This window comes from Schistocerca serialis, chromosome 3, assembly GCF_023864345.2.
Source record: "Schistocerca serialis cubense isolate TAMUIC-IGC-003099 chromosome 3, iqSchSeri2.2, whole genome shotgun sequence".
Classification (NCBI taxonomy): Eukaryota; Metazoa; Arthropoda; class Insecta; order Orthoptera; family Acrididae; genus Schistocerca; species Schistocerca serialis.
Genome location: NC_064640.1, coordinates 718152817 through 718172001, shown reverse-complemented (window position 1 = coordinate 718172001; position 19185 = coordinate 718152817). Strand labels below are relative to the sequence as shown.

General features: G+C 38.3%; 1 protein-coding gene across 1 annotated transcript in view; it reads left to right on the top strand.

The window, feature by feature from the left end:
• The window catches only part of LOC126471124 (CLIP-associating protein 2-like), a 156001-nt gene that overhangs the window by 115417 nt on the left and 21399 nt on the right, over window positions 1–19185 (top strand). The window contains exons 25-26 of the mRNA XM_050099205.1: window positions 1021–1207; window positions 12517–12568. Of these exons, the coding sequence (XP_049955162.1) occupies window positions 1021–1207; window positions 12517–12568 (239 nt within the window). The remainder of the gene's footprint in view (window positions 1–1020; window positions 1208–12516; window positions 12569–19185) is intronic.

Below are 19185 nucleotides of genomic sequence, written 5' to 3'. Positions count from 1 at the left end.
GACCACATATAGGACACAAATGTGACTCCACAGAACAACCACAGAAATACAGAATTATAGTTTTGTTGATGGCCTCAGTTCTGTGAAAATGCTGGATAAAGAACGAGAAACTACATCACATGATTCTGGCATCAGTCAGATGTCGTGCGGTATGGAGAAATTAGAAGAACAAATGGAACTGCTTGAGTATTTGAGGTCCGCAGCAGGTTGCATTAAAGGAAAACTTTGAAGCAATTCAAAGTCAAGCTGCTAGTTACCGGTAGGTTCGAACAACACTCAAGTATTATGGACACACTTTGGGAACTCAAATGTGGGTACATGCAGGGAAGACAACATTGTTTTCAAGGAACACCATTGAGAAAATCTAGAGAACTGGTGTTGGAAGCAAACTGTAGAATGAGTTTACTGCCGCCAACATACACTGCATGCAAGGACCATGAAGAGAAGATGCAAGAGGTTAAGACTCGTGTGGAGTCATATAAATACTTGTTGTAGCACTCTGTTTGCTAGTGGAACAGAAAAGGAAGTGACTATTAGTGGTACAGGGAATCCTCTGTCAAGCACTGTTTGGTGGCTTGCCGAGTGCATATGTAGAGGTAGATGTAGAAGGCAAGTAAAATTTGTAGAATAAAGACTAAGGTGGTCTGTATGCCATGTATTAGGTCTCTGTAAGAAACAAAGGAAAGTGGTTGAGGTGTTCACCTCACCTTCAGGAGTGGGCTTTGTGTTCCTATCCCACAAACTTGATTTGCATTTTTCATTGGTTTTTTAAATAATTGCAGATAAATCTCAGAATGGTTCCTTAAACAGTCCATGGCTACTTTCCTTTTCATCCTCTTCTAGCTGGTTTAGTATCCCTCTTAAACTCCAACCCTCCTACATGAGTGGTCTGCAAGTAACGATTTACATAAATAGCAGGTCAGTATGTAATTTTTTTTTAAAATCAATATACTGCAGGGTTTCTACCTTTCAAATTTATTTTCTAACTTTCTGTTAATTAGGAATCTTTGTGTTTTGCAGGTCACTCCACAGAACAACCACAGAAATACAGAATTATAGTTTTGATGGTGGCCTCAGTTCTGTGAAAATGCTGGATAAGGAACGAGAAACTACATCACACGATTCTGGCATCAGTCAGATGTCTTGCGGTATGGAGAAATTAGAAGAACAAATGGAACATCTTCTGTCAATTAGTAGAGAACCTACAGTAAGTATTTAATAACTAACTCAAAGTTCTGAGCTTTATTAGAGATATTGTTCGATGACTGGATGGATAAATAGAAAATTTGGTTCAGCCAGATTATTAGAACCAGTGACACACAATACACAATGGAAACAAGAAATATCCCAGTCTGTGAAGCATATTGTGTGGAATAGCATACCTTATCAGGAAACTTTAAGATACAATTCCAGTTTGGTGTGTGAAATGACTTAAGTTGCACAGTTGTAGTCACTTTACTATCAAATGGGACTTCTGTTAGTAACTCAGTGGGATCCTTTCTGGTAGTGCAGGCGCACAGCAGCGGCAACTCCCATGGAGGCAGCTATAGCCATGCAATTTTCCTGCTCTGCAAAGCAGTTCATTTGAAACAGCTGTGTGCAGTTGGAAGTACTGTCATTGCAGCTTGTCTTAGTCTGTGGCAGCTCAAAATGAATTATTCACAGCTCATTGAATTAGCATGAGAACATCTAGGATTGTTTATCTCCAAACACTGTGAATACGAACATAGTAGTAGTAGTAGTAGTAGTAGTAGTAGTAGTAGTGTTAGTGTTAGTGTTAGTGTTAGTGGTTGGTGTTGTTGTAGTTGTGAATATGTGAGTACAGATCATTTCACTGAATTCCTTCGTGATGCATCTTTATTAGAGTTTTTTGTGGTTCCTACTTGGAACATATCCTGCAATGAATCTGAAAACCTAAATCCCTGGGTGATGAGCTATTAACAGTCAAACTAGATTAGTATAACCAGTCCTAATATGGATTTTGATCTGCACTAAGAAACACTACTGCAGCCTACATATCACAAAGGCAGAACTGAAAATATCTTTAAAAACTATGGAGGAAAGGCATCTGATGTCTCTTAAGACATACTCCGTATACACTGACGACACAAAACATTAGGATCACTGCCCACCATGAGACTGAATGACACCTGCTTGTGGTGTAGGCATGTGATACAGTAAGGAAAGTATATCAGTGGAGAGCAGAGGTGAAAGGGGAAGCATTTTAGTGACAATATTATCTGCAAATTGGGAAATCCACCAACATTAACGACTTTCACAGTGAAGTTCGTTGGCTGTTCATGTGCTGCTACCATGAGTATGTATGGAAGGTGGTTGAAGGATAGTGAAACCATGAGTAGGCGACAAGCCTCATCGCAGAACATAGAGGTTGGAGGCTTGCCCACTTTGTAAACCAGGGTAGACAGTGATACATGCAAATCTGACTACAGAGTACAATGCTTCTGTAGATATGTGTGTTTTGGAGCACACCTTTGATGACCCCATGTTGACTCCACGAGATCATCAAGTTTGGACCGTAGATCATTGCAAGTGTGTCAGCTGATTAGATGAATCACATTTCTCGTTACACCAGGTCAAAGGTTGTATTCTAGCATGCCACCGTCCAGGTGAACAGCTGCTCGAAATATGTAGTTGTCATAGTTGTATCATTTTCGTATATGAGCAGGCACGTGCGTGCACGGCTGCTTACACACACACACACACACACACACACACACACACACACACACACACACACACGCAAACCACTTTTATAAGAAAAAACTTGCATGTATGTGTATGATACTTCCATGCCTTCTGTTTGATACCACATATCATGAGAAATAGGCCTGAATTATTATTGAATGCTGACAACCTCTCAGTTATGGTGGCCGTCCTTTGCTGGCCTGATGGTATGCAAAAACAATGTTTTGACACACATTTTATGGAAAAAAGGTGTTTTTCTATTGGGAACTTCATTGGGAGTGAATGGCTTTTTAAAAAGTGGCTACCAGCAAAAGACAGAGGACCATTGTATATTTGGCAAAGAATATCGTTTACAGTGCCAGGTTAGAAATACCTTATTAATGTCCATATCAATTTCATTGACACTTCTTTTCAGACTGCAGGCAAAGAATATGTAGCAATTTCTAACATGCAGAATAAAAAGTAAGAGCTTTAACGAATTTTTCCCTCTTTCCTGCCCACAAATGAGCTGTGGTATTTGCAACATTTCTCTGATTTTGGCTCTCTAATGCTGCTAAGTGAAGGAAATTATTTCATTAAACATGTGTATAGGTAAAGCAATGTTTTGTGGTTTGACAGTGTGACCACTGATGTGAATAAAAATGTCATTAATAAAAAGAGCTTCTGCTATGACTCTTATGGTTGCAAAATAGTAATGGGATATTAGCAGTCACCTTTCAAAGAGATCAATCTAAAATGCTTGTAGACCTAATGTAACACTATGAAATACAACTACATAAATCAAGAGTACACTTGCAGTGGCATGCTATTGATTGCTGAGAGTGCAAGTTCCTAAGGGCAAGTTCCTTTATATGCAGTGATCCAATTCAGGTGTTTTATGGACAACTAATGTCAGTGTTTTAAGATGCCAGTCAATACCCCTCCTCATTTATATTTTCATGTACGTCTCAAATTTTCCATTGTCACAAACAACATGGAAAGGACCATTACTATCTGCCAACACCACCACTGCCAATTATCTGCATCCAGTGTGTTGCGTCTACTCAATCATGCAGTGCCTTCAGTAGATATGGGTGTAACTGCCTAAACAAGTGACTACAAGATATCTACTGCTGTGCTTCAATGAGTGTAATAAGTTAAACTTAATCCCTTGAAAATGAGCTTCCATATCACTGTTGGCTGCCAATTATCAGCATGACCTTCCTTGACATTATCCTTTTTTCCTGACTCTCAACAGTCGACTAGCATCTTTGAACAAATATGTTTGTTGTCACATGAAAGTTGATCTGTATCGTTACATAAAATGTTAATCTTCAAGAAACAACAGTCTCAAAATATTTCCACACCTCTGAAGAATTCCATTGCAATACTCAAAGGATTGTTATAGGTAGGAGGCTACACACATCAGGTTATAACCAACTAGTTGCACTTCCATCGTGGATGTACTCCACTTAGATTTTCATATAGCCACAAAACCATTTTTGTGCAAGAATATTGTTCTTTTATACTCTAAATTATTTCTTTTAACACTGTCCCAAATATTTATAGTTCCTTCTGAAATATCCATCATTTATTACATCAGATGCAGTACTTAGATACATTTGAATATTAAAAAATACTTTTTCTGTTCTGTAAAAACATTCATATTTTTCGTAATAAAGAAATTCATTATATGATATGGAAGAGGTCTTAATAGAAATTCTCCTCAGTTACTTGAGTTTTTGAAAATGGTAATTGGTATTAAATAGACAGTTATGGGGACACATGAAACAAAAGTTAGGCTAAAGTAACGCTTTTTTTGGAAATAATTGTTGTATTTACAAATGATTGCTTTGTTTACTTATAAGTAGAAGGTTTTGAAGTTGACACCAGTTTTCCACATTTGCCTATGCTAGAGTATCATATTAACATTAATTTTTTCCTTACAAGGGTAGTTAGTTCACACAATCACAACGAGATGTCTGTACTCTGGGTAGAAATCTGTGATGTGGCGTCTCTTTGTTGTTGTTCCCATGTAGTAAAATGTGAGGATAGAAAAAACAAAATTTTGATTTGTTATTAAGTACTTCGTAAAGGAAGGTATGAAAGCAAAGGAAATTCATGCCAATTTTCAGAACACACAGGGAGACTGTGCATCTTAATTTTCAACTATTGCCAAGTGAAGAAATGAGTTTAAGTTTGGTCAAGACAGCTTAGATGATGATGATCCACTGTTTCAGATGTGCCACCGTTTCAGAAGTTACAGCAATAGTGCATAGAATGCTCATGGAGGATCATCGATTGAAAATGCAAGAAATTGCTGAAGCTTTAAGGATGTTATCTGAATGGGCACATCACATTTTAACAGTGGAATTGGATATATGAAAATGATCTGCTGGACGAGTGCCTTGGCTCGTAATGCAGGTTCAGAAATGTATTAGAATGAAAATGTCTAAATGTTGTTTGACCCTGTTCATAGCACTACTAAACCCCAGAGATGAGACAATCATCAAAGCAGTAGAGACTTGTTGATTCACCACCACCGAAGAAAGCAAAAGCAATACAGTTGGGTGGTACGGTCATGTTGTCAGTTTTCTAGGATCCAAAAGGGATTCTGCTGATAGTTTATTTTCCAACTGGTCAAACAATTATGGAACAGTATTATGCTGACCTGGACTAACTACAGTAAAATATCCATGAGAGAAGTCCAGGTTTGGCAAGGAAGAACATCATCTTTCATCAACACAAGTACCATTGAAATGGCAAAAATACACAAACTAAAATACTAAAATACAAATTGCTGCTAAACCCACCTTATTTGCTGGATTTGGCTCTGTCAGTCTTCTTCTCTTCCTCAAGCTGAAAACTTTCCTCAGTGGACAGACATTCTCTTCAAACAAAGGACTGACAGTTGAAGTTGATGGATATTTTGCAGAGCTGAGATCAAGGCACTGACTGTTGCTGGGTCAAGTACAGTAGTGTAAACAGAGACTATATTGAAAAATAAAAAAGTGAGATAAGTCATTTCTTTCAATCCCATTCCAAGAACTTTTCAAGCTACCCTTGTATTTCAAGTTTTTGGAGTACCAGTCAAAAAATTTGTAAACCTCAGGAGACATCACACTAATGCCATGTAACACTGTCTCTAACCATCATATGAGCTGGAATCTAAAATTTTTGGGACTATTGTCACCATCTGGAAAGTAGAAGAGTAGATCTTTGCCCCACTAGGTGGCTAGAGCTGCGTATCTGATGAGTCAGTGTGCAGGGTGGCATTCAGCTGGGAGGATGTGTTGCATGTCCAAGTGATTTCCGTAATTCTCTGTGTTGGGTGTGTGATGATTTTACAATGGATCCGCGAACAGAACAGTGCGTGTGTATCAAATTCTGTGCGAATCTCAGGAAAAGTGCTTCGGAGACCCTTGGAATGATTCAACAGGTGTTTGGGGGACAGAGCATGAGCCGTACACACGTGTTTGAGTGGCATGCTCAGTTCAGGGCCAGCTGTACAGACGTCGAAGATGATGCTCACACTGGAAGGCCCATTAGTCGCACAATGCCAGACATTGTTGCCAAACTTCAACAACTGGTTTGTGCGGATCGATGTCGAACCATTCAAGACTTTGTGAATGAAGTGGGTATTGGTTATGGGACATGTGAACGAATGTTGACTGATGAGTTGGGTATGCATCGTGTCGCCACAAAATTTGTGCCAAAGATTTTGACTGCTGATCAGAAGGCACAGTGTGCTGAAGTGTGCATGGACCTTTGTCAGACCGCATCTGATGATCCAACCTTTTTGTCACGGGTTATCACTAATGATAACAGCTGGATTTACAGTTACGACCCAGAGACAAAGCAACAATTGCCCCAGTGGAAGAGCCTGGGCTCTCCAAGACCCAAAAAAGCAAGACAGATGAAGTGCAAAGTGAAGAGCATGATCATCGTTTTCTTTGATACCAAGGGAACTGAACACAAAGAATTTGTCCAATCCAACCAAACAGTGAATTCCTTGTACTACTGTGATGTTTTGTGATTGCTCCGTGAAAATGTGCGGCGATAGTGGCCCGAACTTTGGTGTCAAGGGAACTGACTCCTGCATCATGACAACACACCCTGTCGTGCATCCTTGCTCACCAGGACCTTTTCGGCAAAAAACGACATGACGACACTGCCCTATCCACTGTACTCACCTGATTTGGCATGACTTTGCGCGCTATTCCCAAAACTGAAACTCAAGTTGAAAGGCCGTCGGTTCAACACTCTAGAGAGGATTCAAGAAGCATCGCTGGCAGTGATAAACACCCTCAAAGAACAGAACTTCCAGAAAACGTTTGACCAGTGGCAGAATTACTGGGATTGGTGTGTACGTGCTGATGGAAACTACTTCGAGGGTGGTGGTGACCATTATTCCAAAGGTAAGGTTTTCAACAGATGGCAGCACCAGACCCGAAATTTTGGATAGCACCTCGTAATAACCTTAGTTTATCAAGGAAGACAAAGCACTAGTTTGTCAAGGAAGAGGATCTACGAACTTCTTCAGGTGTGTCTGCTAAAGCAAACTCATTGACGATTAGGTGCCATGGAGATACAGAATTGTGTAGATGTTGATTGCTACATTTTGCCTGTTGTTCAGAATAGTCCCAACATTTCTATTGGATTGCAATTAGACTAGTTGGGGTGCAGTAATATGCATGAGTGTTCATCGAACCAGGAATGTTTGCAAGCAACCCTGGGAACACAGTTGTTGTCATTTTGGAAGATGGAAGTGTTCACAGCATGACATCACGAAGACAGGGTAACACTTGGCCACCGAGAGTATTGAAGTAAACATCCTGGTTCATGTTCGAGGTAACATGAAGAAGAGGTGAGCTGCACGGAACCAGTCTACATACTGATGATTAAAACAACAAACAACATTAAGTGCAAAAAATTAATTTTCTTACATTCGTTCATAAAAATCTATTATTGAATACACGCAATTTTATTAATTACATACACATTGAATAGGAAATCAATATAATGAAAGTTATGATGTGCAAACCCCCCCCCCCAACCCCACACACACGCGCGCACGCACGCACGCGCACACACACACACACACTGTCTCTAATTACAATGGAACATTAACAACAAAGCAATAAGCCTATTATACTTTTTAATTAGGCATGAAGTGTGGGTAGCAGAAATCCCTGTCTCTTCATCCTGATGTCAATTTCCATAGGAAGGCATGAGTCGTGCAGGTGTAGGAAAAAAGGAAATTTAGTACAACTGTGAATACAAAATTTATACTGTTCCAAGAAAACAATGTTCAGCATTTGCACTAAGCTGACCCACACTCCATGCCTAATTAAAAAGTATAATAGACTTATTGCTTTGTTGTTAATGTTCCATTGTAATTAGCGGTGTCAACCAATTCTGCAGATTTTCTTCGTGAATCTGGCAATGCGATTTAGTATGGTTCACCATCACACCTTCCCAGATACTTTATTCCAACTGCTGCAGTGGCTCAAAACTTTGATACTATATGTCCGGAAATGTTTAACCAATAGACACATCACTTTATATAAATGATTTGACACACAATTAGGCACGATTTTAAATTTTTATTTCTGGGCATCGAAAACACTTCCACACTCTTGGCTTCCTTCCTTCTGCTTCCTTTTCACCACTGCATTCGCCACTTGGTGCTCCAAGGTCAAGGATGAATATTTGAAAATTGACTATGAACGAAATACTGTTCTGTGTGAGTGTTACAGTCATTTACATTTTTACATAGTATCATATTCTAATTTCTATTTAATACTTACTAATAACATTTGTTTAAGTAGGTCTAAAGAAAGTAATGTTTTTTCCGTCATGACAATATCGATATTTTTCTATACACAGTTTCATCAAAAAATTTTAATTTTTCATAGTTACATTACTTTCAGTACAGTTGTTATGTTATACATGCATTTAAAGGAGTAACCGTTGACTTGGATTTCAGCATTTCTTCTCTGTATAGTTTTGAGCAGAGCTGGGAGCAATTATCAAACAGTAAGCTTTTAGGTTTCCCCACATTTACAAAAAATACATACTCAACGTGTCTCTTCCCATTATTTTCTCATAGCATGCGCTTCTGTACTGTAACATCATTCCGGAAATTCCGACTTGCTTTTACAGCTTGTTCTTTATCAGAAGGTTTCTTCCTCCTCCTAACCTCTACGTCTTCAACAGCTTTTTATCTCTGCTGAACACATGCTGTCTCTTTAATTTAATTTTCTACAACATTGACTTGTGTTACTAATTTTTTTCGTGAGCTACTGTAACCTTTGCAAACATATCTTAATGTAAAGATGTTCCGTCTGCACTGAATACACATTCCTCCTCTTTTTTCCCTAGTATCTAGTTTGCTATCACTAATAGTTGGCTTCTTTATTCACATTGTGACATAACAACACTAATAATTCTTTCAGTTTGTGTGTCTTTTTCTTGAAATGTTTCTCTTCTATTAAAAATTGGTCTGAATTTTACACATCTTCATCATTTTGAATCCACATTGATACTGTATTGTATTTTCAGGCAAAGCTGTTTCCCTACCACTTGATATGTACTCCTCCTCACTGTCACTAATATCCACTAATTATAGGCTTCTTTATTCATATGTTGCAAAGGGATTATAAATTCATCATCACTACTGTTACGTCATCATTACTACTAATTGAATTGCACTTGTCATTGTGTACGTCTGCTTTTACCTACAAGTAGGCAAAATCTTTATCGGACATTTGAGGCGTAAATTATAACCTCAAAAAATAATTTGTTCGAGTGAAAAGAGTGGCGTATCCTATGCAACTGTAGTGGATCTTTTCTGTTTTGTGGCAGAAGGACATTAGCTGTCTACAAATTATTATTACTGTTTACTGGCATTTTTACGCCAGTAGACCGGTGATTCTGTTACATGAAGTGGTTTGCAAACGTGGTGTGTTTGTGTGTTTGTGTGTGTGTGTGTGTGTGTGTGTGTGTGTGTGTGTGTGTATTTTTCTGCTTTCATTGATTTATGTATTCAGAGTATCTTATTCTAAACTTTGTTTGTCTTTCACATGTATGCTTAATGATAGTCATTGAAGGTTAATTGACGTATGTCTGCACAACTTCCAACAGTGTTGGTAACTTCACTTTTCAGAGTCGTCGCAGATCATGTTGAATATGTACCAGAATGTTTTTCCCTTCATCTCAAATATTCGTAAAACTTGTTTGGTAATTCCAGTAACTGAGGACGAAGTGTAAAGTACTCACCACTTTCTTTTTAATACATGTATAGCTCATTCACATGCCTTTGGCATCCTTTTAATAGCTAAAGCCACATGGTAGCACTTATCTCCAAGCACAGAGGTGGTGGTGTATCCATCCCAACCTAGGAGGTTAAAGTATAACCTACTTCATAAATAGAATAGATTCTAATCTAACCTAACCTTCTTGATCCTGTCAAAAACTGACGAAGAAGATTGGATGCACTGTGACCAAGCAGTCGGCCAACGTTATTGGGCGATCTCTGTCGATGGCCTATGATGACCATTGTCAATACTGCTGTGAACGTACTGCTGTCAGAAATCATCCTCCCCCATTTCACCACTCGTGCTTCTCCTGTGTTGTCACTACCACATGGTGTGTGCACATTTCCCTCAATCCCCACCACACCAGAACTGGTCTGTTCATGATTAAGAGCATGAGCAGGTACAAGTGCTCATACTCAAAATGAGTGAGTGTCTTATCCTCTGATACTTTGTTACACATTTGTGAGTTTTTACTCTTCAGTAATTCATTCATTGATTCAACTTACTCCTTGCTAATTGATTATATGTGACATAATCATCAGAGAATGCCTGCTTTCTAAAGCCTTGCGCACTTGTCTGTTCCAATAAAATTTTGATTCAACTTGCCAACTATTGACAGGAAATAATTAGTAAATAGGTTACACAACACTACATTCTGCCCTGCTACTTCGGTAACTACGGGTCTTACAGTTTTAATTCCATTCTGAGACCTGTCTGTCCTCTTCATATAATACATCATTTTAGCATGTTCAATTATATTCTTAAGTAATTTACAGTTTTGCCTGTAATAATGTTCTGTAAATTGGCTGTGACTGTCTGTATTACGATATAGCTCCCATTTTCTCTCTCTGTGTGTAATAATGCCATTGCTTCTCCAAACTTATTACTTATTTCTGCTTACAATTTCTGAATGGAAAAGACCTAAATAATGCTGAAGTAAAGAATGTGCAAACTTCGTATGAAACTGCAATGTAGGTGTTTATTTTCTTTGGCTGTGTTGCATTACTGTATTTCTGCCAGGAACTTTTCTGTTAAACAATGTGATTTTTAAGTCGTACACTATAATTCATGCAATTTGCACAATAATGCAACTCTTTCCATTGTCCTTAAATATAAAATTTGATGCTTTACAACTTTCATTCTGTTGAAGCTTTTCTGTATACTGTGTTAAATTATGAAATAGGACAAAACTTTTATAAAGAAATGAGATACCCCCCACCCGCCCCCAAAAGCCCATATGTTTCCTGTACTACCAAGCCTAATTTGATTTATCAGTGACTGATTCACTTCAGTATTTGATGAGCTAAATTTGCTATAAAATTAACTGTGTGGGGTGCAGAGTCTTTGAATAACTCCAAAACTTTCTAAATAGCCCAAAATAATTTTTTGATGCCCTGACTTAACACATGTGGAAAATTGGCACAAACTTAAAAAGTCTCTTTTTTTTTTTTGCATGTTAATAAAGTCGTTAAAACTTTGCCCAGCTTTCTGTAAAGTATTACCAGCTACTGAGTTTCCTTTTGTGACGAAATTGTAATTCCAAACTGTTTGGAATTGTCACTGATTAATCTACATCTTTATTTAACTGGTTTCTCAGTGATTTTTTAAGAGTTGGCCATAATACTTAACTTTCAAATTCCTTATTCATTGTTTCATTAAAAATAATGTTTACAGCGGTCCATAGAACATAGAAATTGAACCAATAAGTTGTAACTTCACATTTGAGTGTGATTTGCATTTACACAGTGATTCTCAATATGCTACTGTGTGGAGGGAGCCAAAAACACTTTCTTATTAATTCAAGTCTGAAAAGTATCAGTATGGAGATGCAGGATTTTTGGTTTATGGTGGTACCCCCCTTGAATCCTGTTCACTCTTGTGCAGAAACATGACTGCTCAGAAGTGGTGGTGTAGATCATTGTATTCAACAGTTTCCACAAGAATGACATGAAAGACGCATTTTCCAAAGTAATGATGTCTGCAGACAGGTAGACACCAAAAAATTTCTTTATTAGCCAATGCTTGGAGCAGCATAGTAACTGATTGCTGTTGTGGTTAACGATACGGTCATGCATAATAACTTTTAATTATTGTGTTTGCTGATATTTTTGGGGGTTACTTTTGTTGTCATTTGAGATTTTCATTATATTCATCAATTGTATGTGTGTAATACACATGCAATTTCAAATAAGCCAAGCAACAGATGATATCATTTTTCATTAATTGTGTGATTCCCATTTTTCATTTAATTTAAAATGGACATTGTATCTTAATGTATCAATGACACATCAGATAGGAATATTAGACTCATTTGAGCATAAATTATGTTATCAAGAGGTAGATGAAAATTCGCTTCACTGTACTGCAGTTTTTAACCATTTTGAGTAGCTGCATATAAGGAGTAATTTATTAATATCAATCTACAACACATTGTTCAAATTTTTTGGTAAAAGAACACATATACAGTAGTTGAACATTAACTTATTATTGCTGTTTCCATTTTCTGTTGCAGAATTTGGATGGCCAAGATTCAGATCAAGATTACAAGAATATGCCATCGGCAGGTTTGTCACTTTAAAATAATTTCCATATAAAACTACATGCTAAGTAAAACGTAATTTTACAGACATAGTAAAATCATGAATTTCTATTGTAACAAATGATATTGCATTTGTTTTACGTGGGAATTCTGTGTAAAGCTAAAAACAGTGTATGAGGCTTCATTCACAACTTCAATATTTTTACTTTTTTAATCAGTTTGGAAAGAGTTTACTTGGGTGTAATGCTGATACTTCATCCCCATCTGTTACTGTATTCTCTGATCCTATAAAGTCTGCTTACATCACAAATTCATGAACCTTAGAAGGAACCCACTCAGGTATGTAGACTGGGCATTTTAGAACTTCATACAAAAGTATTATTATTCATGCTCTGCAATGATCTAATTGTAAGTGGCACAAGTTCTAAGGCATTTAGAGATAACATCGACAGTTTCATCATAGATGCTTTGATTTGAAGATCAGTCAGTCTTCATTTTGACCCCAAATGAAGGTGAGGTTTCTTGTATCCTTTATAAATGTGTATAAGAAAGTAAGGGAATTCAGAAATGCATTGCAATGGAAAGGAACCAGAATTAGCCACAAAATTATTTGCAAAACAATTGTGATTTAGACTGGAGATTATATTGATTTGATTTGCACAGGGAACCAGAAAAACAGCTCACTACATTTTGCACCAGAAATGAGTTTATTGTGCAGTTTCTCTCCCTGCCATTCCCTCGAAGTGCAGTAGGAGACCAGTTACCATAGCGGCTGTCACTAAAATAGACATCTCAAGGTCATCTCACCGTCCTACAGCATTGCCAGTTAGTGATAATTTCAAAACCTTTTTAAATGTTAGACATCTCTATTTTTAGTCTAGAATATAATGGAGTTCTTCACAAAATAAAATTCTTCCCAGCTGCTACGAAAGAAAATAAATAAATAAAAACTGATGTTAAAATAAGTTTTGAACAAAAGTATTTCTTTCCTTCAAGCTGCAGAAGAAAACAGAATCACTGACATGTGTGAACAGAAAATAATGTATGAACATTCTCAAACTTTACAGATGCACGTGGTACATATTTTATCTTGAAAACGTGAAAGTTTTCAGAGATTAAAATAGAACACTGTAACAGGTGTGAAACTGTTCAGCCCATGTAACGAAAAATGTCGTCGATGATGAATTTGTGTTCTGTTAGACCTAGTAGAAACTTACAGTCAGAAAGTTGTTAAGAAAACTGTGAAATTAATTTTGGTAACATCTGTGACACTATTATTGTATCGTGTCACATAAGAATGCATTTTATTATGAGACACTCCATACGCGACAGCACGCAAGTACACGTACACCATCAACAGGATTTTAGTTCCGACAGGTCACCTTAATACAACCGAAAACATTCCCTACCTCCCAAAAAATTTGTATTTGCAGATTGTACTTCTTCTTTACTACACCCATCACCTAAATTGCTGATATATGCTGTACAAAAAAATTGTAGATACTTTCAGGCCAATATTTCCATTGAAAACGAGCAAAATATATTTTTGCGTATGATTTTGTGAGACCCAAATTTAACTGCAGTATACTACAAGACTATTACCCTCAGCACACAGTAAGTGTATTTTACACAAAATTTTGCTTTTGCTGCTGCAATGTCTCTACATTCAATTAAAAATTTGTGGCCATCATTGTACTTTCTGAACCAAAAGCAGAGAGAGAGGAGGCGACAAAGAACAGAGGTCTGTGAGACAGAATAATTTAATTTCTCAAAAAGACCACTCTGTATTTTTCTAGCTGTCAGATTCTCTCCTCTGTTGTAGTATTAAAGTACAGTTCTACGCACTTAACATTTTGTCAAAATTGTGAAATTGTGTAGTTTCCATTTTCATTTACATGCTCATATCTAGAGATTCTGCCATCTTTACTACACTGTTAATATGGGATACTGTCAATTTGGAATTATCACAAGGTTTTGTTGTCATTTTATGAACTTGCACAAAATTTATATTATTCCTGGCTACTTCACTATTGGCCAGCCCAATGAAAAACCTTCATTACGTATGATATGACAACCTTGTCCTTCACGCACATTGACTTGTGTAGCCCCTTGCTACTGCATTACACTCAGCAATAAAACATGACTACACCGTTGTATGGAAGACGAAAAAAACAGTGGAAGAAAATTTCTGAAGTGTAAGAGAGAGGACAATGCAATAAGATGAAATACAAATGTGAACAAATTCGATACATATTTTGTGAAAAACTGTCATTGTTAATGAATGCAGTACTGAGAATCTTATTTTTAATGGCGAGTAAGCTAATTGTGACCACTTTTTACAGATTTATCGCATATCTAAGAGAGAAATTCATTTACAATCACCTGCTATAACGAAAATTAATTGCGGAAAAAATTTAAATCAAGTAAGCTCTTTATGTAGCCTACAGTTACCTAAATTGGAGCATCTTTTGATTCTGTATCTTCAAATTCACTGTCGCTTGTTTCTGCCAGGCGTTTATCTTCGTAGGTTCCCCTATGCTGACTCTTAACCCATGGCTCACAAAATCAGCTTCTTGCACTGCTTCCGGATGTTTTCTGTACCTCACCCAGTCATGCTGAGTAACTTTGTAGAGAGCGTCATGTGTTAGATGGTTGACAGCAGCAAGTATGACAGTAGTGTGTGTGTGTGTGTGTGTGTGTGTGTGTGTGTGTGTGTGTCCAACCACTTCTTGTTTAACCTGGAACTATATCAGCTCAATAGGGTTATATTGGCAGTGATAGTGGCAAGCATACCATTTGGTGTCCCATTTCATTTGCCAGTTGATCAAATTCAAATGTCTTTCTTGGACCTAGGATTTCTTTTACAGCCAGGAGTTCATCCTTCGTTTCATTGATTGAAATGAAACATTCTTTCTCTTTGACCACTCCATAATGTCTGCCTTGCACCTATTTGGATGTGGCAGCTTTTGTGTTTGAATAGAATGATAACTGTCATTATCCATCACGGTATCTGAGTCTTCTTCCAGTGGAACAGTAGTTTGATGTTACCGCCAAGTGCGAATTGCGCGCAGTTATTCGGTTTTTGAATGCAAAGGGCACTGCGCTGATTGAAATCCTACGCCAATTGACAGAAGTATATGGTGAGTTGTGCATGGATGTCAAAAAATGTTTGTAAGTGGTGTGGAGAGTTTGCAACTGGTCAGATTGAAATTCACGATGAACGAAGAAGCGGGAAACTGTCAGTTTCTGAGGAGACAGTGTTGAGGGTTGAGCAAAGCATGCGTGAAGATCGGCGGATCACCCTGGATGATCTCTGCACGTTGGTCCCTGAGGTTTCTCGAAGCAACACTCATAGAATTTTAACGGAAACATTGAACACCGGAATGTGTGCGCAAGATGGGTACGGTACCATGCATGCTGACTGAGCACCACATGCGGCAACGAGTTGAAGCTTCCCGTGCATTTCTTCACTGCCTTGCAGCTGAACAGGACAACATTCTGGACTCAATTGTCACGTGTTATGAAACCTGGGCATACCACTTTACACCTGAGACCAAGCAACAATCATGCCAGTGGCGGCATCCTTCTTCACCAAAGCTGCGGAAAATCAAACAATCACAGTGTGCTGGTCATGACAACGGTTTTTTGGGATTGGAAAGGGGTATTGTTTGTCAACTTTATGCCCACTGGGACCACAGTTAACGCTGACAGGTACTGCGAGACTCTGAAAAAACTCAAACGGGCAATTCAGAACTGGAGAAGATGAATGTTGAGCAATGGCATACACATTCTCCATGACAACGCTAACCCACACATCGCTCGGCAAACAGTTGCTCTCCTGCATCAGTGGAACATAATCACCCACTCACCCTATAGTCCTGACTTGGCACCCAGTGACTATCACCTGTTCCCTAAGTTAAATGAACATTTTGCCGGAAAGCAATTCAGCTCCGACTACAAGGTGAAAGAAGAGGTTCATAACTTTCTGAACAGCATGGCGGCGAGCTGGTATGACATGGGCATACAAAAACTGCCACAGTGTCTACAAAAACGCATTGAGAGAAATGGTGATTATGTTGAAAAATAGCTAAATGTTCAAGCTGTAAACTGATGTAAACCATTGTAGAAATAAACAAGTCTATGTACTTACAAAAAATAGGAGACCTTACTTTTGGGACAACCCTCATAATTTGTCCTCTGGCATGAAGCCTGCAATCAGTGAACCACGATGTGTGATGATTAATCTGACACCTCCACCAGTAGGCACTTTCAAACCACCGTTAACTTGGGAGTCGTGCCATATACACTTATTGGTGTGGTTCTGTCAAACGCAAGTTTTATCTAAGTACACTACAGGTCTATTGTCCTTAGCATGCGGTAAATGCTTTGTATGTAACAACTTCGCTCTTGCTGTTTCATTTTCTTTGCAGCCTATCAAAAATGTTTGCCCATCATTTTGTTTTCTGAATCAGAAACCAAGGGAGCAGAGAATACAAAGGAAGGAGGTCTATCAGCCAGAATAATTGATTTTTTCATGGGGATCACTCTGTATTGTTTTACTGTTGGATTGTATGAACATCAAGAGCTCTGATGGAAACCCAGTTCTATGCAAAGAAGGGAAAGCAGAAAGGTGGAAGGAGTATATAGAGGGTCTATACAAGGGCGATGTACTTGAGGACAATATTATGGAAATGGAAGAGGATGTAGATGAAGATGAAATGGGAGATACGATACTGCGTGAAGAGTATGACAGAGCACTGAAAGACCTGAGTCGAAACAAGGCCCCCGGAGTAGACAACATTCCATTGGAACTACTGACGGCCTTGGGAGAGCCAGTCCTGACAAAACTCTACCATCTGGTGAGCAAGATGTATGAAACAGGCGAAATACCCTCATACTTCAAGAAGAATATAATAATTCCAATCCCAAAGAAAGCAGGTGTTGACAGATGTGAGAATTACCGAACAATCAGTTTAATAAGCCACAGCTGCAAAATACTAACACGAATTCTTTACAGACGAATAGAAAAACTAGTAGAAGCCAACCTCGGGGAAGATCAGTTTGGATTCCGTAGAAATACTGGAACACGTGAGGCAATACTGACCTTGCGACTTATCTTAGAAGAAAGATTAAGGAAAGGCAAACCTACGTTTCTAGCATTTGTAGACATAGAGAAAGCTTTTGACGATGTTGACTGGAATACTCTCTTTCAAATTCTAAAGGTGGCAGGGGTAAAATACAGGGAGCGAAAGGCTATTTACAATTTGTACAGAAACCAGATGGCAGTTATAAGAGTCGAGGGACATGAAAGGGAAGCAGTGGTTGGGAAGGGAGTAAGACAGGGTTGTAGCCTCTCCCCGGTGTTATTCAATCTGTATATTGAGCAAGCAGTAAAGGAAACAAAGGAAAAATTCGGAGTAGGTATTAAAATCCATGGAGAAGAAATAAAAACTTTGAGGTTCGCCGATGACATTGTAATTCTGTCAGAGACAGCAAAGGACTTGGAAGAGCAGTTGAACGGAATGGATGGTGTCTTGAAGGGAGGATATAAGATGAACATCAACAAAGGCAAAACGAGCATAATGGAATGTAGTCGAATTAAGTCGGGTGATGTTGAGGGTATTAGATTAGGAAATGAGACACTTAAAGTAGTAAAGGAGTTTTGCTATTTAGGGAGCAAAATAACTGATGATGGTCGAAGTAGAGAGGATATAAAATGTAGACTGGCAATGGCAAGGAAAGCGTTTCTGAAGAAGAGAAATTTGTTAACATCGAGTATAGATTTAAGTGTGAGGAAGTCATTTCTGAAAGTATTTGTATGGAGTGTAACCATGTATGGAAGTGAAACATGGACGGTAAATAGTTTGGACAAGAAGAGAATAGAAGCTTTTGAAATGTGGTGCTACAGAAGAATGCTGAAGATTAGATGGGTAGATCACATAACTAATGAGGAGGTACTGAATAGGATTGGGGAGAAGAGGAGTTTGTGGCAAAACTTGACCAGAAGAAGGGATCGGTTGGTAGGACATGTTCTGAGGCATCAAGGGATCACCAATTTAGTATTGGAGGGCAGCGTGGAGGGTAAAAATCGTAGGGGGAGACCAAGAGATGAATACACTAAGCAGATTCAGAAGGATGTAGGTTGCAGTAGGTACTGGGAGATGAAGAATCTTGTACAGGATAGAATAGCATGGAGAGCTGTGTCAAACCAGTCTCAGGACTGAAGACCACAACAACAACAACATCCTCCTCTTTTGCAATAACCAAGAACAGTTCCACATGCAACCTCCTTGTTGAAATCGTCAGATTCTGTAGATTTCTGTTCTCATTGCTATCCCTTTCTAGGAGAATCGATACAGTTTTTCACATCTAGAGATTCTGTTGAGCTAAGACGGCCTATAGAAGATTTGGGAATAGCACACTCTTTTCCTGTCAGTTTATGAGGTTACACAAAATTTATGGCTTTTTCATTGTTGACCTGATCAGTAAAAATTTCAGTACATTTGACATAATGATCTTAGATAGTTTTCGATTGTCTTTTCACCCTTTATGCGCACCGACCTGAGTGGCACTATGTGCGGGCCTTTGCTCTTGCATTTCGCTCACTACCAAACACAGGTCAATGCACTGTTCCATGGGAGA